Source organism: Alosa sapidissima, chromosome 2 (assembly GCF_018492685.1).
Source record: "Alosa sapidissima isolate fAloSap1 chromosome 2, fAloSap1.pri, whole genome shotgun sequence".
In the NCBI taxonomy this organism is placed as follows: domain Eukaryota; kingdom Metazoa; phylum Chordata; class Actinopteri; order Clupeiformes; family Clupeidae; genus Alosa; species Alosa sapidissima.
In genome coordinates, this window is record NC_055958.1 from 26,595,437 (window position 1) to 26,618,528 (window position 23,092).

General features: G+C 40.8%; 2 protein-coding genes across 8 annotated transcripts; one reads left to right on the plus strand and one right to left on the minus strand.

Annotated features, from left to right (window-relative positions):
* Window positions 1-254: 254 nt before the first annotated feature.
* Window positions 255-8,982, minus strand: nmi (N-myc (and STAT) interactor). 4 transcript variants are annotated; one of them, XM_042066593.1, is made up of 10 exons: window positions 8,868-8,982; window positions 8,656-8,704; window positions 7,945-8,004; window positions 7,704-7,862; window positions 7,345-7,461; window positions 6,921-7,083; window positions 6,486-6,592; window positions 2,254-2,440; window positions 1,460-1,563; window positions 255-1,128 (listed from the first exon to the last, which is right to left on the minus strand). In XM_042066593.1, the coding sequence occupies exons 2-10, from the start codon at window positions 8,692-8,694 to the stop codon at window positions 928-930; spliced, it is 1,137 nt and encodes a 378-aa protein (XP_041922527.1). In that variant the 5' UTR covers window positions 8,695-8,704; window positions 8,868-8,982; the 3' UTR covers window positions 255-927. The 4 variants fall into 4 exon arrangements, with proteins under 4 accessions (XP_041922527.1, XP_041922510.1, XP_041922534.1 ...); XM_042066576.1 differs by having other exon boundaries at window positions 7,945-8,007; XM_042066600.1 differs by having other exon boundaries at window positions 8,800-8,933.
* Window positions 1,337-22,935, plus strand: parp14rs3 (poly(ADP-ribose) polymerase family member 14-related sequence 3). 4 transcript variants are annotated; one of them, XM_042066542.1, is made up of 30 exons: window positions 1,337-1,347; window positions 9,149-9,335; window positions 9,506-9,696; window positions 9,896-9,917; window positions 10,033-10,224; window positions 11,834-11,904; window positions 12,099-12,123; window positions 12,254-12,415; window positions 12,546-12,782; window positions 12,986-13,222; window positions 13,674-15,208; window positions 15,488-15,560; window positions 15,686-15,790; window positions 16,054-16,116; window positions 16,226-16,402; window positions 16,501-16,667; window positions 16,762-16,813; window positions 16,989-17,093; window positions 17,353-17,415; window positions 17,535-17,711; window positions 18,082-18,254; window positions 18,414-18,507; window positions 19,057-19,176; window positions 19,290-19,352; window positions 19,451-19,627; window positions 19,712-19,894; window positions 19,986-20,633; window positions 20,816-20,979; window positions 21,110-21,284; window positions 22,371-22,935. In XM_042066542.1, the coding sequence occupies exons 2-30, from the start codon at window positions 9,164-9,166 to the stop codon at window positions 22,664-22,666; spliced, it is 5,919 nt and encodes a 1,972-aa protein (XP_041922476.1). In that variant the 5' UTR covers window positions 1,337-1,347; window positions 9,149-9,163; the 3' UTR covers window positions 22,667-22,935. The 4 variants fall into 4 exon arrangements, with proteins under 4 accessions (XP_041922476.1, XP_041922485.1, XP_041922466.1 ...); XM_042066551.1 differs by lacking the exon at window positions 1,337-1,347 and adding an exon at window positions 8,336-8,501; XM_042066532.1 differs by lacking the exon at window positions 1,337-1,347 and having other exon boundaries at window positions 9,007-9,335.
* The last annotated feature ends 157 nt before the right edge of the window (window positions 22,936-23,092 follow it).

The window sequence follows — 23,092 nt, forward strand, 5'->3', positions numbered from 1 at the left end:
TTCAACTCATAGGCTTTTGAAATCAAAATCCAATGTTTTTTTTTTTTTGGTTCAGAACCAAAAGCTTCTGTTCCTTATCAGCCAAGTGGGGATAAAAAAAAACCTTCTATGTGACCAAGCTGCACTAGCAACAGTCATCACAATATGACCAAGCTGCACTAGCAACAGTCATCACAATGTAGAGTCAACATGAACAGCTATTCCTGTCCCGTCAGTACTAAGCAAGCAATAACTTGACTTCAAGATGAAAGATGTACAGTATGCGGATTTATTACAAGTTATTACAATCCATATGATGAGATATTTCCTGAGAAATATACATTCAACATGTTTATAACTTTCCACATACATTGTGTCCTGTATCAAGTGCATTCACACAGCAATAAACAAACCAATATATCCCATGCAGCAGCATAATGAAGTACCATAATTATATCATATCAACATGCAAGTCCATGTAAAGTCACTTAAAAATGTCCTTTTTAGAATCAGCTCTGTCAGTTTTACTGCCATGATTTCTGTACCCATATACTGTAGACTACACTGGGAACTGGGTTATGATTTCAAATTCAAAGGTTTTGGCTAAAATCAAACGACTGCTTAATATGTCAGAATTCCGAAAAATATAGGTTACCCTGATGAGCAAGAAAAAAACAGAACTACGCTGAAGTGTAATATAGTACAAATACAAACATGACTGACAACAGTACTACAGAACCAAAAGAACCATTCACACACTTCCTGAATGCAAAATGCAGACATGCCCCATGTATGGTTTAATGAACTAACAAATCAGCATAATTTAAGTAATTAAACTGAACTTGAAGAAACCTATTGAATAACAGCAGTGATTAAAAATGAGAAAATTCTTCTTCTAATTATCTGGTCTATGCCTGTCAGCCTTGTGCAGATTTGACACAGTTGAATTTAAGCCTCCACACCCACGTCTTCACTGAAGAAGGCCTTCACCTCATTGCCTGTGGAGACGTATTTGATGCTCTCTATCTCTCCCCCATAGTTGCTGGGCTTCTGGAAGTGAATCTCCAGGTGGTCCTGCAGATCTTCCTCCTCCATGGAGTCCTGGATGCCGCTCAGAAGAATGGAGCGCTTCGGAGTGCCACAGTAGGTCTGCAGCCAAACAAAGACATGCGTCACAATATAAGGCATGTGTTTAAAGGTGTGTTTAAATAACTAGGAGTAAAAAAGGAAGGCAGTTCAGTGGACAGTACAATAATCCTATGCTCAATCTGAAATCGAAAATATGCTGTAACACTCTTTATCGCATGGTATTCTGCTACCATGTTTATTCTTCCTGAATCTATAAGGTATCTGAAACTTGGAAATGAGGTAGAATTAAACTACTATTATAGCAACACTGTGCCTCTATAAGTGGGACCAGTAAAGTCCAAAAGAAAACAGCCCTACATCAGCAGTCTCAAAATAGCATATAGAAACTGACCTGGAACTTTTTCAGCCGATAGTTGTAAAGTGGAGCAACATCCACTATCATTTCTCTGCCAGTATCCACAGGGTACTTCCCTCTCAGAGCCAGCCTCTCAGCAACTGAAGAAACAAGAATGGTTAGTATTCCTTTTGTTTACAGAAAACTACGAAAAGAAAGTCAGAAATACAGTAAATTAATGGAGGAACCATGCAAGTTAAACTAGATCAACCTGAGTAGTTTAAAAGCATAAGATAAAACAGAAAAAATGTTTCAAGTTCAAGTTAATAACTTAGGGCTGAGCTACACCAGGCGCGTAACTCAAGCGTTCCGTTCGCGTTGCGTCTGCTGCAACAATTAGCTTTCATTATAATCAATGGAAGTAGCTACACCAGACGTGACAGTGGGGCGTACGTTCGAAAAAAATAGACCGTTCATCTAAAATGGATTTTACGCGTTGTGAACAGCGCGCTTCAGTTACGCACCTGGTGTAGCTCACACCTTAAAAACAGTATCATCTAATTTAGCTTTTTAGACCTCCTGAATTACAAGTGTTTTTCAGTTGTATGATATTAAGTTGTTGCCTTCACTATTATAAAAAAAAAAAATTACAAAAAAAAAGCAGCTGTTGAAACTGAATGAATTATGTTTAGGACATGGAATCAACATGTGTTAGGACACATTTTGTATCGTGATGTTGCAGGCCATACCCAACTCTAATAGGACATGATCATTACAATGGAGGCCTTTTCTGCACTAAATAATGCATCTGTATTGGGCATGTTATTAAGCAGACAGACTCCTGACCACACCTCCAGTGTTGAGGAAGGTGATCTCAGCAGTCCCAGATCTCTTGTCGTACGAGACCCTCTCCACTTCGCCCCCTCCGCGACTTGGCCGGGAGAAACTGATCTCCAGTCTGTCCCTCATGCGCTCCTCGGGTAGGAAAGGGGGAGCCTGAGATACCTGCACAGTCTTCTTCGAGACATTCAGGTGCACCTAAAACACACAGGTCATCTGTCAGTGCCAGTGCAGTCTGGGTTTGTCCTCCCTGCTGCATAACTAAACCAGAGACTTTCTACACAGCACTCAAAAATATCCTCCATAGTAAGTATAAGTATATATACTCTTTTGATCCCCTGAGGGAAATTTGGTCTCTGCATTTATCCCAATCCGTGAATTAGTGAAACACACAGAACACAGTGAACACACAGTGAGGTGAAGCACACACCAATCCCAGCGCAGTGAGCTGCCTGCAACAACAGCGGCGCTCGGGGAGCAGTGAGGTGTTAGGTGCCTTGCTCAGGGGCACTTCAGCCATGCCTACTGGTCGGGGTTCGAACTGGCAACCCTCTGGTTTCCAATCCGAAGCGCTAACCAGTAGGCCACGGCTGCCCCATCAAGATCAGAGAGATGCATGGGGTTAGTTTGTAATGCCAATATGGCAGTTGTCTACACATATCACACCCCTTCCGCGGCAAAAAAGTCAACATGTGAATACATTGTTCCAATCATGTGGTGAGTTGTGAAGACATCGTGCCAATCATGTGTCGTGATCTTGCCACTGGAGCAAGGTTGGTATTGTGAAGCCATGCGCACGCGCATTTCTGCCGAAATAGATGCCCGTCATGTGCCCAAAAAGCATTGCAATATGGCCGTCGAGTGGAGGGACTTGCCTAAAAGGAATTTGACTAAACTTTTCAGCTGGATAAAATCTGTAATACTTTTGACAGATTAACCCTTAGAACCCAGTTGACGGGCCACTGGGCCCTCTACTCGTTTAGTCTGCTTGTCTTCAGGTGCTTCAAGAGCTAACGAGCTGATGAGCTGCACCTGAGGGTAGGTGTCCAGTTAAAAGGGCTGCTGCCTCTCCCCTTCAGGAGGGCCATTCTTACTTTGGGTTTTAGACATGCAACACTGCACTCAGACACATTACAAACACACAACATCCATGCATTACTGATGACTGACTTTGACCCACCTCACACTGTTTGTTTGATTGCTATTTGGTTAATTTGGTTAATAAATCCATATTTTAGTTAAAGATCCAACCTCTCAACTCCCTCTTTTGTTGTGGCCATACCCCTGGGTCATAACCCAATTGATGCAAAATGCGTCAAAAAAAAACCACACCCTTTCTTCTCTGTTACATTGCTCCAGACTATTCGTTGCAGCGAGATGAAACTTTTATTGTGTGACAGAGCAGAAGTGGGGATTTTCATATTTACAGTCAGTACTTCTCTGTGTTCACCTACGCACACATTACTCTCCTTTGTATTGCTTGTGAACCTGTGATCGCATAGATATGGCAAGCATGTCAGATGAAAGAGAAGACACAGAGCTATCCATTGGTAGCAAGTATATTGATCATTCTGGGTTATAAAAACAGACGAAGTGACCAAAATAATATCATATAGTACAACCAACGGTGCACACCCATTCTCTCATTTGAATTACTCACAAACCTGTGATCGGATAGATATGCCACACATGTCAAATGAGAGAGGAGACACAGAGCTATCGTTTGATACCTAGTGCATCTTTCTGGGTTCTACAGACGAAGTGACAGCAAAATAATAACGTCATACAGCTCGACTTACCCCACGTGTGTTTTTGTGGCAAAGTATGATCATAATCCAACGCTATCATGTGTTTCTCTATGGCAGGGGTCGGCAACCTTTTTTGCCTGGAGAGCCACTTTTATTATTTATTTCATCTCATTTATTATTTTTTTAATCTCAGAAGAGCCACATAAAGACGGTTACAAGAAAAAGTTTGGATATTTAACATACAGTACACTTTTTCACACTTTCATTCAACAGAGGATTTTTAAATAGCCTACATTTTCTACTAGTTTTAATGTGCAAGTAACTTGAAATGTAAAGTGGAATGAAAGTATAATAGGCCTTAAGCTTCCCATGTAGGCTAAACACCACCCCCTATTTTTCCAGTGTCCTTTGATATGCAAAGTAACATCATAGTTAACAACACAACACTCAATTTTCGTTCATTGGTGAAATTGAACATTAGGCCTACCAGAGATTAGATTTGGTGATGGCCTTGGAGTCTGGCTGGCTCATATTCAGTGAGGTGAAGTTTCATGCAAGAATTGAGCCCATTACCATTTAAGGGTAACTCCACGCAAAACTGTCATATCCATAACGCCAACTAAATACCATGGCATTGTGTTGGCGTTATGGATGTGACAGTTTTGCGCGGAATTGCGTGAGCGCAGGAGAAAGATTTCTCACATGCAAGTGGAACCGAACAGGGTTAACACAGCAATACTAACTAGTTGCAGTGTGCGATATATATAACGGGCAGTTCATTTCGCGTTTTCAGAATCAGTCTTTGGATGGAAACTTTCCCATTTCAGCCTTGTGTTCATGCTCGCAAGCTGTGGTCGTTGACGTTTCCTTTTTGACATTTTCCTTATCTAGCCTACAGCAAGCGCACACATCAACAATAACAATTAAAGTGTCAAGTGAGGTAGAAAGTTATATAGGCTAAATTACTCAGACAGACAGACTTACAATATTACATTTTGAAAATGAACGAACTAAAAAAAAATACATTTTAATTAAATACTCTAATTAATTTCAAAAGCTGAGCCGCATCACACGTGGGGTAAGTCGAGCTGTATGACGTTATTATTTTGCTGTCACTTCGTCTGTAGAGGTTGTTCAAAGAGCCGCATGCGGCTCCGGAGCCGCGGGTTGCCGACCCCCGCTCTATGGCAAAGCATGTTCATAATCTGGTTTTGAGATCCTAGCAAATTCCTGCATGGTATCCAATTCAAAGCTCACACTGCATCCCAATTTGTTCGACAAAGAAACACTTTTTTGCCTTCATGGCAAGGCAGTAAAAAGAGAATGTAGAGAATCATCCTGAGTGCACACCCAGGCTTTGCACACGCAAACTCGGATCAAGTCAGGTCAGATCAGCTCGTGTCACAGATATGGAGCGCAGAAAGGTAATTTTTCTTCACTAAATAAAAAATGGCATTTATTTCTCTAAGGCGCACACCACATACAGGTGCTGGTCATATAATTAGAACATCATGAAAAAGTTGATTTATTTCAGTAATTCCATTCAAAAAGTGAAACTTGTATAATGTATACGTTCATTCCACACAGACTGACATAAATCAACTTTTTCATGATATTCTAATTATATGACCAACACCTGTATGTCTGTAAATTGCTCAGCCCCAAAGTCACCCTCCACCATGGTTGTTATATTGCCAGATTCAAGACAATCTGGCCTACATACATGAGTCATGCCCAGCTAGCAGCTTGCTGTGGTGAGATACATAAAATCAAATCAATTCAAGTATTACGGTAATATATGAAATGGTGACAGATCTGGGTAGCCTAGACTGTGAAAAAAATATAGCATGTGTGAATGGCACTTACAATGACCAGGATAACTGTTTATAACTAAAGGTAGTGAGAATGGCCAAAATTAGTCTAGGGTTCATAGGGTTAACAGATAAACCTCGCCCTCATTTCTTGCTCCAAATGCAATTCAGCATAGACGAATACTAGATACAGTAGGGGTGAGCTGTTAGTAGAACTAGGGGCATATTGTAGACTGACGAGCCAGACCCACATTAAAATGTAGGGTCTGGGCACTCACCGTTCGCAGTGCTCAGTCCGAGGGGCGGGATAATCAGTTGTCTTTCAAATTCCCTCTGCACGCAATAGGACAGCGGCAGCGCTATGAGTCCCATGCGTTTCCCACCAGCGGAGCTAGTTGGCTAGTTCAAACGTTTGCCAACTTAATAAAAGCTTAACTTGTGTCACACTGTTCGCCAACAGCAACATCCATCTTATTTGTTTTCAAGTAGCAGGGAATTCAAGCCAAACCGTTGCAACTCTGCCATCAATCATTATGTTAAGCCCACCTAACGACTCTATACACGATTTCATTGGACTGATTGAGTTTCGATTTCTGGAGCTCACAAGCCAACGGAGAGTAATGTAATTTGCTGCCACTAGGGGCGCGTCTAGATTTCTAGGCTAGGCATATTGTTCAACAGTACCTCAAATTTCACAGAAGGCTCCAGATTCAAGCATAAGGGTTTGATGTCCATCTTGGTTTGGTCGAGGGCCACAGAGCACTTCGCCAGACGCAGGATCTGCTGCGCCACTACAAACGAAAAATACACTGTACATCCCAGCTGTTTTCACTCCTAAATAGGGATTTTGTTGAATTTCAGGTGAAGTTTGAAGTTGTGTGTGGATACTACCCCAGTAAAAAAAAAATTGTTATGCATAAAAGAAGACAATTATATATTTGTTCAATTTCACTTACCAACCAAAGTCTGATAAAACAAACAATGATTTACTTTCCAAGGTGTACAATCATGTCCATCACCATTCAAAACTATTTTTTTTCTGGCAAACACTACAATGACAGTATTTCAACAGGAAATGCTATTTTCACTATGTTCTGCATGGGAACTGCTTGTACGTACCCTTCTCTTCCTCGAAGGTGATGAGCGCTTCCCCGCCACTCAGGAGCGTGAAGGGTCTCTGAGTGATGGTGAAGACCCCCTCTGTGTCAGGGGAGGAGAGGGAGTCCTGCTCTATCTCCACGCCAGAAAACTTCACACGCTTCTCGGGGATCTTAGCTCGTATCTGAGAATAACACAGACACAAACGTCCATCTTGACAAGACTAGTACCAAAGCACTGATATATTTCACACAAAAAAATCAAAATGCCACTTGTTTCATTACATCACAGAATATACTGGTCTTAAGTTAATAGAGTTCACACCTAAACAAATGTCCTTCTCTTTTTAATAAACAACTGTCACCCTAACTGCTACATTCACCTAATCTAACAAATGGGAAACACCAACTATACTGCTAAAAACACAAAGCAAAGCAAAGCATACCTTAAACCTCCTCTGAAGATTGTCCGTATCTGCCTTTTTGGCTTTCCTTTCTTCATCGAGCTTCTGTAGTTTATTCCTCAGATCTCTGTTCTCTTGATCAATTTTTTGGAGTTGTATCTTTTTGTGAGATAAAATAATGGCAATCAGAGGGAACCGTTGTATTCCATCATTAAAGCTTGGTTGACCACAGAGTTTAGACATTCATCTGTGGCTATATGATCACAAATAATAATAAACTACACACAATTGTATAGTATATAAGCAAAATAAAGTATAAATAAAAGTAAGTAGCATATTGGCATTGATTAATTGTGATGGTGTAATAAAAATCTTTCATACATCATCAAATAATGATATACCTCAATCTCCTTTATTTTGTTATCAGAATCCATAGCCAGCTGTGCTTGGGCTTGCATGATCACAGATGTAGAGTTCTGGGCTTTTTTCTTAGTCTCATCTGTATCCAGTTTTTCCAACGTTAGTCTTGATTTTTCTTGATCTGCTTTCTCAACTTTCATCTACATCAAATTACATGATCTTTACAATCTAATAAGGAATATGAACACAACAATGTAACCCCATGTGTAGAATATACAGCACCTTCCATTGCTCCAAGTCTGCTTGTGCTCGCTTGAGGATCTGTTCATCCTCGCTGAGGAGCTGCTATGAAGAAGGATGAACAAGGATGCAGTCAATCAACAAGGATACAGATTCATCAATAGGCCTATGCAGGGGTCACTGGTTAGGCTACCATAGATAGATAGATAGATACTTTATTGATCCCCAAGGGGAAATTCAGGAAATATCAACCATATCAACATGGGGGAAAAAATCATGATGCTTTCAGGATGAAACGACTTTAGGTAAAATAGCATTTTGAAAGAAAAAAAAAACGAATTACACCTTTGAATTATTTTTGGCTTGACCTTTCACCACTTTTTCAACTCTGCCTGACCATGTCGCTATTGAGCACGCGCGACGTAGGCCTACTTGCTGAAATTTGACACGGAGAATGTAGCCTACTCACGTTTTATCAAATGTTGCTATTTGTTGAGATGAATGTTGATATTGAATGATACAAACATTAGCGTAGGCCTAGACTACAACGTTTACAAAAATGCAATGTTTGGCTAAACTGACGACGATTTGGCTACAGTGTAAGTACATGTAGCTATGCTATCGTCTGAACGCCGAAAGAAAGCAATTCGAGAACATAACTCATTGAATCAACTTGGTCAGGCTTTCTTTTAAGGAATAGAAATGTTTTACAAAATGTATTGATAGGCTACATCCTCAAACTTTATGATTTACCTGTGCGTTCATGGCCGTGTCGTCCTGACTCGTAGACATTACGCTAGAACTGAAATATGAAATCGAAAATATTCAGGTGAAGAACAACATCGTAAGGTACAACTCTCAGAGCTTGTGCTTCGATTGAAAAACGTTCAGGCTTACCTCAGCTCTAGTCGTAATTTCACCAGATAAAACTATCTAAATTGATATAGCCTATACATTTACCCTACCTGTTTTATGCTTTTCCGTGTTGCCTCTGCAAAACAAGTCCTTCTACATACGTTTGTTTCCTTCTGAGAAATCACATGGGTAGCCTAAAGCAAAAGCGAAAGTGTTCCAATAGCCTATAATGTCAGGAGCAGGTTAGTTTATTCGGGATTTTCCGAAGGACTGCCACGACTTTATCGTATTGGGTCTTGCCTTACCTTATTTATCATTAGAAGCATGCTATGATAGACTTGTGAGACGACAGCCTACATTGCAGCTGATTTTGATTTTCTCACAAACTTAGGCCTAGCCTACAAATATGGAAGAGAAAACATTAATTCTTGAAGGTCTTCCAGATGACTTAAACAACATCAGACCAAAGTTAGAATTATATTTCAAAAACAAAAGAAGGTCAGGAGGAGAAATAACTGATCTTCGCAAACACCCTACGGATGACAAAAAGGCTATTCTCGTTTACATGGATGGGGAAGGTGAGGATGTGTCATGTTATTTTGACGTTAATCATAAAGTAGGAAATAATGGATTTAGGCCTAGGACTAATGTGCTGTTGTGTTGATAATTGCATTTGACAGTGATAGTGTTTATGTGTGCTAGTAGGCCTACCGGCTATATGAAAGTTAATGACATTGTATTTTCTCAGGTGCCAAAAAAGTTCTTGATAAAACCGTGCATAAACTAGCTATTAAAAGCTTTGGAGAGGTGGAGCTGACAGTGACATTGCCAGATAATGACAGTTCAAAACTGGCTAAAACCAAGCCCCCGGTTGCACCTCGTCCTCAAATGAATAAACCTATTCCATCTAAGAAGCCGATACCTCCCTCACCGAAGAAGGTATGTAGCCTATGAGTTGACTGCATTGTGCACCATCTGAGTCAATTAGCCTACTTTTTAATCTGAAGATAGGATTAAGGAAGAACTGTTTTAAAATGAGGAAGTGATCTATTTTTTGATCGTGTGCCCTACATATTTGGAAACACATGACACATGAATTTCATTTTTATTTTATGTTCCTGTCTTAAATAATGCTCAGGGAGTGACTGGAGAAGCTAAAGGTAGGCTATGCGTCCATGACACTTATCTAAGTGAAATATTAGAATAGGCTATGGGTTTGCTACATTCTACACAAAATGTTTTCAAATTGTACAATGTTTGACTATTTGTTATTAGATGAAATAATCAATGAAAGCGCAGGATCCAAGGCTGATGAGAGCTCACAGAAAGTGGATTTGCTTCTTGTGAGCAGCAAAAACCCACTTTATGAAGATGTCTTGTCCATGTATTTTGAGAAATTCTCCCCCAGATCTGAAGTCAATAAACATGAAGATAATCACTGGATTCTCAAGCTCAAATCTCAGTCAGGTAAGATGATCTCATTGTGTAACTTATCGTGGCTAGCCAAAGCAAAATGTTTTGGGCCTACAGTATACTGTATGCTCCATGTAAGGTGCATTAGCACCTTGTTTGGCCTGCAGAAAATCAAATGCATGAAAATAAATAGACATATATGCATCAGCACTTACCAGAATCAAACATACAAAAAATAATATATAGCGGTCATTATCTGAAAATAAGTCCCGACAGGGCTACCAGGACCCTGACGCGCCAGCGGAGAATGTTGGGAAATCCTATTCAAGTCAATGGAGCATTCTACTAGCCAAGTCAAGTCAAGTCAACTTTATTTCTATAGCACATTTAAAAACAACTGAGTTGAACCAAAGTGCTTACAAACAAACATAAAACAATGACAATGGTACAACAACAATATAACATGGGGGGAAAATAAATAAATAATTGAAATAATACACAAATTGGTCAAAAATAAAATAAAGAATAAAGAGTGTGTGTGTGTGTGTGTGTGGGGGGGGGGGGGGGGGGTATTAAGGTAGATTAAAAGCTTGGGAGAAAATGAAAGTCTTTAAGTTAGACTTAAAGCAGTCAATGGTTGGAGAGGACTTAATATGTACAGGTAGACTATTCCAGAGTTGGGGGGCAACAACAGAGAAGGCTCTATCACCCTTAGTCTTAAGGCGTGTTTTGGGGATATAGAGAAGATTCTGAGATGAAGACCTAAGTGATCTTGGAGTGCTGTAAGGAATTAGTAGGTCACCTATGTAACTAGGTGCCAAACCACTGAGGGCTTTGAAGACAAAAAGTAAAATTTTAAACTTAACTCTGTGCTCCACAGGTAACCAGTGCAGCTTAGCCAACACAGGAGTTATATGCTCACGTTTCTTAGAGCCACTTAATAATCTAGCTGCTGCATTTTGAACTAGCTGAAGTCTGTTGAGAGTGGAGTGGGTCAGGCCTGCATATAATGAATTACAATAATCTAGTCTAGATGTTATGAAAGCATGTATAAGAGTTTCAAGATCGGAGAAGGACAAAAAGGGCTTCAGTTTTGCAATGGTTCTTAACTGGAAAAAGCTGCCTTTGACCACACTATTTATTTGCTTATTAAAATTTAAAGAGGAGTCAAAGAAAACCCCAAGATTCTTTACTTCACTGTGGCAGTTTGCAGAGAGAGGTCCTAGTGCATTTTTCAAGATAGAAACATCACTTGGAGGGCCAAAAATAATTATATCAGTTTTACTTTCGTTCAGTTGAAGAAAATTTCTTGCCATCCAGCATTTGATGTCACTGAGACAGTTAAAAATATTCTCCAAAGAACAAATGCCATTAGTGTTAACAGCATTGTGAAGAGCCTTGTAACAAACAGCTATACATGAACCCACCCCCATATTATCTATAGCAGAACAAACATTCAAAAGCTTCATGTGGGCCTCCATAATAGACTTTTGCTTTTGATATTTGATATGTTGATACTTATCTTTGATATTCTATTTTGATATTACGCATACATGTGGTTTTACAACTGGTAAGTGTTATGGAGTCTTTTTTAATTCATTAATGTTGGAAAATGCATTCAATAGTCAATGTAACATACATATTGTATCTTGTTTGTATGCAGATGTTCAGAAGGTACTTAACCACAGGGGACACAAGTTCGGCATCTGTGTGGAAGTGTACCATGATAACACGGTTGGCATTTCTTTAGTCTCAATAAAGTAGTTTAGGCTAACACATTCTATGTCAAACATAAATCATAGTTTTGCATGGGAATAAGGAATATAAAATGGCAGACCTCTGTTGTCATTAATGTTGACCTTCATAGTTTCCTTGAAATTCTGTCAGATAATTGAAACCTATGTTTTTCATTTTTCTTTGCAACAAAGCAGCCACAGCCTGGATGTCAAGAAGGTAAGTCAGACTCCCTGGATGCACACATGACTTTAAAACCAGTATAGTGGAAAACTATTTTACTCCTGTTACATGGGTAAACTCAACCATGTAGTTAGGTATAATACATGTATGTATTTGTCATGCTCAGTATCTAAAGAAGAGATCAGTGAGGCCAATACACTCATTGTGACAAAGAAATCCTCAATGGACAATGGGATGATCGACATGTATCTCGAACAATTCTCTGAGAACTTTGAAATTCACAACTATGGAAAGGAACAGTGCATTGTTAAATTTGCCAACCAGTCAGGTAAAACCATTGGAATTTATTGGCACCATCTCCTGTATTTAATCCAACTGAGTAACAAGACAAATAACAAAATAACAAACAAATAACATCATAATAATGCATGTGAACAATGCTTTTGAACCTCCAACAGATGCACAGAAGTTTCTAGCCAGGGAAAAACATGATCTGGATATCTCAGTTGAGGTCTACAATGAGCAAGCCATGCAGAAGAGACAGGACCCTCGTCGATTCCTCCTTAGTGGGTTTGGGGACTCATGCAAGCTCAAGGTTGTCTCATTGTACATCGGCAGCTGCAGTCAAGGGAAAGAACACACATGGGAGATTCTGGATGACGAAAAGATACTGGTGACTTTCAAAAGTGACATTGGTGAGTTTGGAACATTGCATATGAAGTTCTGCTAGCCGTTTCTTTGTAACATGATGAACTAGTTATATATCTTCGTGTATGTGGGCTTAAATGCCCAGAATAAAATAAATACTTTTATTATTTTGTGTAAAAAATAACCTTTTAAAGAAATACAAATATATGATTTATTTCAATAATTTAAGTCTACCTGTTTCTATCCATAGACATACAGTCCTTTTTGAAGAGATGCTCCACAAAAAAGTGTCAGAACATGGAGATCACAGCCACTTGTGTACAACGCGCTGACTCTGTGTTTGTGCAAGGTGACATGAGCACAGTGTCAGACGATGCACTGATGCTGTACTTCAGCAACAAAAAGAGGAGTCGAGGTGGAGAGGTCAAGTCCCTGCAATGGCTCGACAGTCGAACAAGTGTCGTAATTGCCTTTGAGGATTGTCATGGTATGCTCTCCTTCATACTAGTTTCAGGATTGTAGAAAAGCAGGTTCTGTTGGTCAGCATCTGTAGCAAACACAGTATCAGTGAGACAATGAAGGATCATTAAAGTGAAACTATAATTTACACGCTCTTTTGACCTTTACTCATGTTTATCTTACAAGGAGGAGATGTGTTCATTTTCCCCTCACTATTTTCTTGTGAAATCTTAAGCCATTTAGCTTCCATTGCATAATACTTAATTAAACAGTGCATGTCATTCATGTTAATTACAAAAACAAAATAAATCCAGAACAGTCTAACTTTTGTTTACTGACACAGCTGTTGCTCTCACTGATACAATACTTTAACCATGTTACTACTGTTCCTGTTATCTTAATTGCTCTGTTGAAGCAGACTTTGGTACTTTGGCTTGTTGGTGCCCTGTTGTAAATAGAGCCTTTATCCCCTTTTACAGTTGTCAGCCAAGTCGTGGAGAAGAAGCATCACATTTGTGATAGAGATCTGAGTGTTTCAGTGTTCCATTCCAACCTCCAACAGCCACTGACTGGCACAGCCCCCTCCTCATTGGTCCAGCCCTCGGATGTCACCATCCCCATCCATGAAGCCCTCTATGATTACCTTACTCGCAATGAAGTGTGCAAGAAAGAGATCACGAGCGAACTAGCGAAGGTCCACAGCAATGTTGTATTCGGCAAAACCACAGAACCATGTCTGATATTGAGTTTTGATGCAGTCCCTGAGTCGCTGCTCGCACTGAGGCTGGGGTCCAGCTGGGAACGTAAAGCCAAGAAAACAACCCAAGACATTTTAGATAAATACAGCGTGGATGAATTGGCTGTTGGGCCAGACGTCTGGGCTCGGACTGAGGGTGAGAGCATCAAGCTTAGCTCCCCCAATGCCACTGTGCGCTATAAGAAAGATGCTGTTAAGGTTGTGGTTGTGGGTATGCAGGGTGACGTGAGGAGCTGCATGGAAGGTATCAGGCAGACTGTAGCGACTGCTAGCCAAGAGTTGGAAAAGGAAAGGAACACAGTTGAGAGACAGATCCAGGTGGGCTCCAGAGAGGAGCTAGATTTCATATGGGACCGTGTCCACACCCAAATTAAGGATATGGAGTTTACCAAAGATGATACAAGCTTGACTTTTGTCCTCAAAGGCTTGAGGGATCGTGTGACTGAGGCAGAGAAGATCCTGAAAGACAAACAGAGTAATGTTGTCAATCAACCTCTTGCGTTGTCATCAGCTCTTGTAGATTTTATTAAGCTTGCTGGGCCAAATAAATTTGAGAGAGACTTAGCTCAGAACAACATTTTTATTTCCCTCTCAAATCAAGAGGAATCTGTTCAGATCATTGCGGAGAAGGGGGATATTAAGAGTGCCGAAGACAAGCTAGGGGAGATACTCCAAGAACAGGAGATCCTTCTTTCCTCTGACCCAGAGAAGGTCATCCTGGGTGAGGAGTGGAAGTTGTTTTATGAGGGCCTACTCGATGAAGTCAAAGCCAGCAACAATGTCCTCCATCTCAAAGTTCTGGAGGGGAAGATTGAGGTGTGTGGCTTCACCTCCTTGGTTGCAGACGTGTCAAGGAAACTCAAAGGATATCTAGAAAACAAGAAGCCTACAAGTGAAGAAGTTCCCCTGAAGTCTGTGAAAGAAGTACAATTTGTTGATTCATGTATGAACCTCTCAGAAGCTCCCGAGCTGAAGTCCCTTCACGTGACCATATTAGCCAACAAGACTGAGGCCTCCCCTTGTCTGAAGATTACAGCACCAAGCAGTTCCATCAAAGATGCTGTTACTCTGGTGAAGAACAAACTGACACCAATTGTGAATGACACGTTCCTCTACTCTAAAGCAGGGCAGTCCAAAGTTCTGGAGAAAAATAAACAGTCCCTTCAGGCAAAAGCAAAGGAAATGGGATGCAAACTCTTCTTCACAGTCCAGAAACCTCCTGATGTGAAAGCAACAGCAACCGCTCCACAGCCTACAGTGAGTCACTCCAAAGTCTCCCATCTTCGGAATGCAGTCAAACAGCAATTCATATTCATTTCATCACTATCACTTCATCAGAATGTTCAACATATTTTTACAAGACTGCTGCTCTTGTGGTTCAATCACTGCATGATATTAACTGCACTAAATAAGTTAAGGTTGCACATATTTGTCAGTGCATGGAAGTTCAGGATAATGTGTTCTTATGGTGATGCTCAAAGTTGCTACCTTTGATTGACATTAGTTTACTTGTGTGTGCATTCTATCTGTGTGCAGGCTAGAGCAGTGGGAACAGCCCCTACTCCCCTCTCTCCCATCCAGCTTCCAAGTTCAGGAACCGACCTAAAAGGTGACCTAGTGTGTTTTGACCATTATTTTCCTACCTGCATTTTGATGTTGTGGTAGCCTATGTAAGGCAGTGAATCTCACCAAGTGATTTAATTCTCGTTGCATGTTGCATGCTCTTGTGAGCAGTGACCGTCAGTGGTGTGCCAGTATTCCTCAGAAAAGGAGATATTACTAAAGAGGCAGTCGACGTCATTGTGAATTCTACTAATAGCAGTCTGAATCTTGACACTGGTAAGCTATCATGTTGCTATCATTCATCTGACCTAGCTGGCCCTCCCTCTCATTTTCTTTCTGTCTTTCTCTCTCTCTCTCTCTCTCTCTCTCTCTCTCTCTCTCTCTCTTTCTCTGCCTCTCCCTCTCTTATATTATATTTTTCTCTATCTGTGTTTACATGGTTTGATAGTGCAAAAGTATATTGCAGGATTAATAATTAGTAAATGAGTAATGAATTTCACAACATGATCACATATAATTTGAGTATGTCCTCCTAACAGGTGTTTCAGCTGCCATCCTTAAAGGAGCAGGCCAATCAGTAGAGGATGAATGCAAAGCTCTTGGTAAGTTAGAGAATCATGTGATCATTCCACAGAATTGGGAGCACACATACGAACATATTGCATAATTATATTTTATTACATTACATTTCATTCCGTTTTTATTTTCAAGGCACTCAAAAGAATGATGCTGTGGTTCTCACGTCTGGTGGGAGTTTATCGTGTAAACACATTGCTCACATGGTTGGGCCCACCACTGCTGCTGACATCACATCCTCCATTGAGAAAGCTCTAGATCTCTGTGAAGGAAACACAGCGTCTTCTTTGTCAGTTCCAGCCATCGGAACTGGTGAGAATACTGCACTTTTGGGAAATTGTATTGGAATGTTGCATGTGTTTGAGGCTCATAATGCTGTTGGTTAATGCAACATCAACTCATGCATACAGGGAGGGGTGGTATTAAAACACAGGACTCCCTTGGAGCAATTCTCAAAGGTCTGGAGAATCATCTGTCGCGTACCACCTCATCAAGCATTAAGGCCATGAATCTGGTCATTTTTGAGCAGAAAGTTTTTGACGAATCCTCTGATTACTTCAAAAAAAGGAATACAAAGGTTAGTCACTGTAACAAGCTTTTAGCCTATGTACTGTATGACCCCCTCTAAAACTGTTATTCTATTAAGTTGATGTTATTCTTGTTTTTTGTAGCATTCCTCTACTATTATATACAATCCCCATGGAACACTTCCTGCAGATGAAGGTACAGTATTGTACTGTAGTTACTATGTTGAGGTTAAAATGTTTTCATAATGTGAGTGTTATATACAAGTATTGTATAAAAGAATACCCCTAACTGTAAAATATCAGTCTACAAATCGGTTTGCTTCATGGTTGTCATGATGTTTATATGCTCTCTTTTTTTTTATCTACTTTAGTGAAAATTGGTGGTGTGAGAATTCAGGTGAAGAAAGGTGACCTTACCCAGCAGACAGTGAAAGGCATTGTGAACACTACCAACGCTGACATGAGCTTGAAAGGAGGTACAGTTTCTAAATCATATGTACTGCCAAACTACTTATAAAACTGATGACCGAAAGCTTCTTAGGTGGCATAGCCAGGTACACAGTTGGCTCAAAACTATAACATACCAGGGAGGCATTCATGAATGCAAAATCATTTGTCAAAAAAGATTAAGTCATACACTGAAAATAGTCTGAGTTCTTCAACAGCAGTGATATTACTACTGTAGATCAAGCTATTTTATGTATTGTATAACAGCAGTTCCTATCTATTTTGTAGGCGTTTCAGGAGCTATATTCAGGGCAGCTGGAACGTCAGTCGAGCAGGAGTGCCAGAACTATGGTGAGTCCCGGCAATGTAATAAAACTCCAATATAATGTGAGTCCCGGCAATGTAATAAAACTAATATTGTTCTGGTTTACCTTCTCACCTTTGTACTCGTCTATGTTTGTATGATAAAGGTTCGCTCAAAGGCAACACAGCTGCAGTGACTAGTGCTGGCAACCTGCAGTGCGATTTCATTATTCACATGTTGGGTCCGCACTCTGCTGCCGATGCGACAGCTCGCGTACAGAACGTTCTGGAGAGGTGTGAGGAGAAAGGCATCACCACGGTCTCCTTTCCTGCAGTTGGCACTGGTAAAAAGACTTCATGGCTAGACATTACCAGTACCGGTATATGACGTAACCATATGAAATATGCCCACTGTATGATTTTGATGGAGTACACACATCAACAGTTACACACATTGTACACATTGTATACATGTGGCGATTGTACACATGTATTGTTTCACATTGACCAATGTTGCTGGGTAATGTTGCTGAGCAATGTTAGAAGTTTTCCACTTTAATTTGGAGAAACAAATCTGGACATGTCAAATCATTCGTGGGCAACTTGTTAACATAATCCAATCACAACACTATTTAGTCACCTGGTCACCTGGCAACATACAAGGTTACCCCAAGTTTTGTCATCACTTTCATTCTTTTTCATGTTGCTGTGAAGGTGGTGGTGGTCTGAAGGGCCAAGAGGCCATCATGGCCATGTTGCAGGGTGTGGAGGACCATCTCTCCAAGTGCTCTCCCACCGTCCTTAAGCTGGTCTACATCGTCATTGACCGGGACGAGATCCTCCAGGAGTTTATAAATGGCATCAAGCAGTGGACAGCCAAAAAGCAGGTATGGGTCACCAAGTGAGTCTTGCTGTCCAAGGACATGGTTGGCACAGGGAGATGGAACTTGCAAACATAGAAGCTACCCCATCTTAAGAATCATTTGTTTCATCATGTGTTTAGTTAATTATATTTGTGAATTGAATATTTCCACATGTGTTGACAGGATGATGAAGATAGTGATGATGATGATGACGATGAAGATATTAAAATTAAGGGGGCAGAAGACAGCGATGTGGAGGAGGAAGACATCTTAGACGGTTAGATTTGAGAACACTGAAGACCGTGTTCAAATCATGAGTGAAAGTCTGTGTATGAGTTTTACTTGTAATGGGTTAGCTGTAGAGTTCTCAGACAGTTTGTTCTTCAGCTAATGTTTTTGTTGTTAGTCGGGTCTATGAATACGGTCAAGGTCACGGTGAAGGTTTAGTCTGATATGAAAAATGATTAGATCAGTGTAATTCTCACAAAGATATACTGTACCTGAAACCTTGGCACCAATTTGAATGTGGGGCCTGTTCATCATTTTGACTGAGAAGCTCATGTAGAAATTCAAGCTTGTGTGCCATTTCAAGCATGGGGCCCAGGCGCCAATTTGACCATGGTGCCTGTGAGCCCATTCAACTGCTTGGCGTGTGTGACAACTGCACCTTGGGCCTGCATGACAATGGGGACCCCACATCTGTGTTGTTTGTGTGTGCTGCTGCTGGCTGGTCTCTGTGTTTTGGCTGCCAGGCTAATTTTGTGTACTTCACAGTTACAAGGGAAACTGATTGTAACAAGTCTATGTTTTATCCTCTTCGGCACAGGCAAAAACACTGAAACAATGATTGGGCAAATTAAAGTCAAAGTGTTTTGTGGTGACATTACAAAAGAGACAACGCAGGCCATAGTCAGTAGCACAAACACAAGCCTCAACTTGAATTCAGGTGAGGTGCTTGCCCTCTCAGTGTGACATGATTTTATTCTTCAAAGATGTGACCCTTTTTGTGTGTCTTTGTAACACTTTAAATCCTAACCATGTATACTGTGTAATGAGCAGGAGTCTCAGGGGCCATCCTCAAAGCGGCTGGACAGACTGTTGTGGATGAGTGCAAAGCCAAGGGTATGTATTCCGATCTCCAAATTGATCTCAAAACAGGTCACTGACTATTGATATCAGAAAGGTCGCTGATTTTTAACAATCCTGTTTTTCCTTTCAAGGCACCCAACCCAGTGATGGTGTAGTCCTGACCCAGGCAGGGAACCTGGCAACTAAGCACATTGTCCACTTGGTTGGTCAAACAAAAGAGAAGGAAATCATGAGCTCTATGTACAAAGTCCTACAACTGTGTGAACAAAACAGTATCCAGTCTGTCTCCTTTCCAGCACTAGGAACTGGTAAGCCAATGGTAACAGCGGTCATTACAGCACATATTGCAATAAAATGCATCGTTTGGTAATGTGTTTCATCCATTTTCTTAGGTGCTGGGAACTTAGGAGCTGCTCAGGTTGCACGTGCCATGATTGAGGCCGTTTCTAATTTTGCAGTCGATCGCCCAAAATTTATAAAGGCTGTTCACGTTGTCGTATTCCAAACCAAGATGTTACCAGACTTTGTGGAGGCTCTAAAGAAGTTTAAGAAAGTGACCCCCATAACAATAAGTGGTGGGTGCAGACATTTTCCCCAAATCATAAATATATATGCATTTCTTTGATGACATCTTTTAACATCTGTCTCTTTGGTTATCGTGTGCAGGCATATTAAGGCAATCCTTTGGGGCTTTGGAGAAACTGCGCTCTTCTATGTGTAGCCCTGCCAAACCCTCAGTATCTTCATCTGCTGCATTAACCAATGTGTCATTCCCCATCATGGCCGTTGAAGCTTACAGTACATCCCATAATGACCTGGCGCTGGTCCGAAAGGTCCTGGACGACCTGCTGTCGGAGGAGTGTGACCGTGAGGAGGTGGTCTCCAGGCACCTCCCCCAGCTCTCCGAGTCCGACAAGCAGGCCTTAGTGGCCCTCAGCCAGGGCCAGCAGGTGGAGATCACCACAGAGGCCAGCGACAAGCTGTCCGTTTCGGGGAAGAGGGACGACGTGCTGGCCACAGTGGTGAAGATCAAAGACCTCCTCCTGGGGGCGCAGGAGAGGGAGACACGCAAAAGCGAGGAGAAGAGGGTCAAGGAGACCCTGCGGTGGGAGGTGGCCGAGGCCGGGGTGTGGAAGGCGTTCGGATCGAGCGTCAGCTACACCATCGAGCTGGCCTTCCACCGGAAAGAGAAGAAGGTGACTTTTACGGACCAAGGGGAGACCTACACGGTGGACCTGAAGGAGAAAACGTGCACGGACAGTAAGGGGAGAACGAGGTGTGTTAAACGAACTCTGCTTGGTGACTCAGACACAGGTAAACTTGACTTCTTTGTTATTTTTTTACTTCCTCAATTTTCAGAGGTCACTGATGCATTAATCTAAGTGGGCTCCATCCGTGTTGAAGTCATAGGATTTTAGTGCATAATCATTATTGTGGCACAATTCAATGACTAAATAACTTCCTCAACATTTTGAACGTTTTGTCCTCCTTTTTAGCTGTCATTCATCATCCAGCCACATGGACTCCGATGACTGGGAAAAAACATGAAATTGTCCCCCTCTCAAACACATCAGAAGAGTACAAGAAAATTGAAAAGGGGTTTTTGAGGAGTAGCATAAATGTTGACCAAGGCTATGTTCAAAAGTATCAAGTAGTCAAGGTAACTCACTTATCATCAAGTAACAAGATCCAAACATGTGCTTCATTAGTTTTGAAGAAATCTCTAGGCTGTGTCTTTACTCCTAAAAACATATTCTAAGGGTTTAACATTGATTTATGCCCACACACAGATCGACAGGGTTCAATGTCGGGACCAGTGGCAGAGATATGCGGTATTGAAGCAGACCATCGATAAAAGGCTCCCAAAACAGAAGAATCAGCGGCATCTTTACCATGGAACAACCAAGGAAATCGCTCAAAAAATCAACATGTATGGCTTCAACAGGAGTTTCTGTGGAAGAAATGGTACGGTTTATTTCCTCATTCACCTAGCCTGGCCCCACCACACCTAGATCTTCTTTTAGCAAGATTTTATCTACTGTAGTTCATAACCGTATACCTCAAACAAGAAAAATGTCAGGCCAATCAGTGACAAGAGGGGAAGACGAAACCAAAACTTATTGTGATCAACAGTAGCAGCAACACCTGCAAACATCAAACATGCAGTTGCGAAAATACAAACATTTATTTACAGAAAAGGTAGACCCACATACATTGTTTCCTGACTGTTGATGCCGTTTATTGTCCGTTTGTAATGTTAGGCGAAGTAGGAAGTAAGGTTAGGAATCTCTGGCCAATGTGATTGGTAAGGCTGGACTAATGATTTTAAAGTTAGTGCCCATCGCGATGCAAGTGTTGTAAACGAATCCCAATCGTGAGTCACCAGACTCTATTCACTTCATGAATGAGTCTGAATTTCACCGATCATTCACCAATATCTTCCTTGAAGAAATGTTGAAGTGTGTTTATTTATTTTAGAATACCTTAATGCTTTGAATAATAATAAAAATGATAAAATAATAAATAAAATATTTGTATTCAAAAATATCATAAACGATAGAATATATATCGGTAGTTGCCATTTAATTGTCATTCTATGATATTTTACACCTGCTGAAATGATGGAAATTTTGCACAAACAAGTCAGTTCTCAAATGAGTGAACTTGAGTGTTTGTAGATTCTGTTCTTACCTAAGAACAAGACAAGTGTACAATTTGTATTGAGTTGAACACTGCCTGCCTGTCTGCAGGTTGGACATGTGAATAAACAGATAACTCGCATCCAGAGAACTAATGAGTTTTGAAGAGAAATGTGCAATGAAAAGCACTCAATTCCATAAACATTTAGTGTACAAAGCAGTCTGACCAATCTATTTAAAATCACAAGTATTAGTGTTGCCCTCTTCTCCAGCATTCATCACTTCAGACATAAACCTCTAAGGCCATCTAAGCTTTTTTACCTACACGTATTCGTTTCCTCTGAAATTATTGTCGAGGACAATTGTCTCAGAATAACATGTTTTTACTTTAAAATTCCGTTTTTTTGTACAGCCACAGTGCATGGTGAAGGAACATACTTTGCCAAAGAGGCATGGTACTCAAGCCATGACACCTACTCCAACCCTGATGATCAAGGCCTGAAGTACATGTATTTGGCCAGCGTGCTGACCGGCTCTCCCTGCAAATCCAAAGGCGGCATGAAGGAGCCTGACCCATTGGACGCCAGCAACCCAGGAGCTGGCCTGCACGACTGCGCCGTGGACAACCTGCAGAATCCCTTCATCTTTGTGGTGTTCTGTGATGCTGGTGCCTACCCTGACTACCTAATCACATTTAAAAATGCATGATTGAATGCATAAACAACTGGCTTGTTAGTTTTGAAGGAAATGGAGCTTCTTCTGAGAGGAATACTGTACCAGTATATTATACTTCTCACGATCATGTAATTCTAATAATCAACATTTACCTTTTGAAGTAGCTCTATTCTATACAAATGCATATTCTATAAACTTTGTAATTTTAACTAACTCAGGGCCAACATGTTTTGTTGTTAAGAGTTTTCAGCAATTTACTCTATTAAATTGGAATGCTGGGACACGTCCAGACTGAGTAAGAATGGCTCTTGTTTGTTTCAAAATGCTTGATAACAAACTTGAAACCATATTGCTGTTATGAAATCTAAAGTAACCATTTTTAGACTTTCCTTACATGTCTAAATATAAATGTAGCATTTGAATGCATTAGAAGCACGACAAGAGTCTACTAACGAGAAC

Bases quoted from the DNA above. Each gene is read 5' to 3' on its own strand.
- parp14rs3 (XM_042066542.1), top strand. From the start codon at position 9,164: ATGGAAGAGAAAACATTAATTCTTGAAGGTCTTCCAGATGACTTAAAC. The intron at 15,791-16,053 runs GTAAGCTATCAT...TCCTCCTAACAG, and splicing joins CAGTCTGAATCTTGACACTG to GTGTTTCAGCTGCCATCCTT. The intron at 20,980-21,109 runs GTAACTCACTTA...GCCCACACACAG, and splicing joins AAAAGTATCAAGTAGTCAAG to ATCGACAGGGTTCAATGTCG.
- nmi (XM_042066576.1), bottom strand. From the start codon at position 8,694: ATGTCTACGAGTCAGGACGACACGGCCATGAACGCACAG. The intron at 6,593-6,920 runs GTACGTACAAGC...TTTCGTTTGTAG, and splicing joins CACCTTCGAGGAAGAGAAGG to TGGCGCAGCAGATCCTGCGT. The intron at 1,129-1,459 runs GTCAGTTTCTAT...GTTTGGCTGCAG, and splicing joins ATCGGCTGAAAAAGTTCCAG to ACCTACTGTGGCACTCCGAA.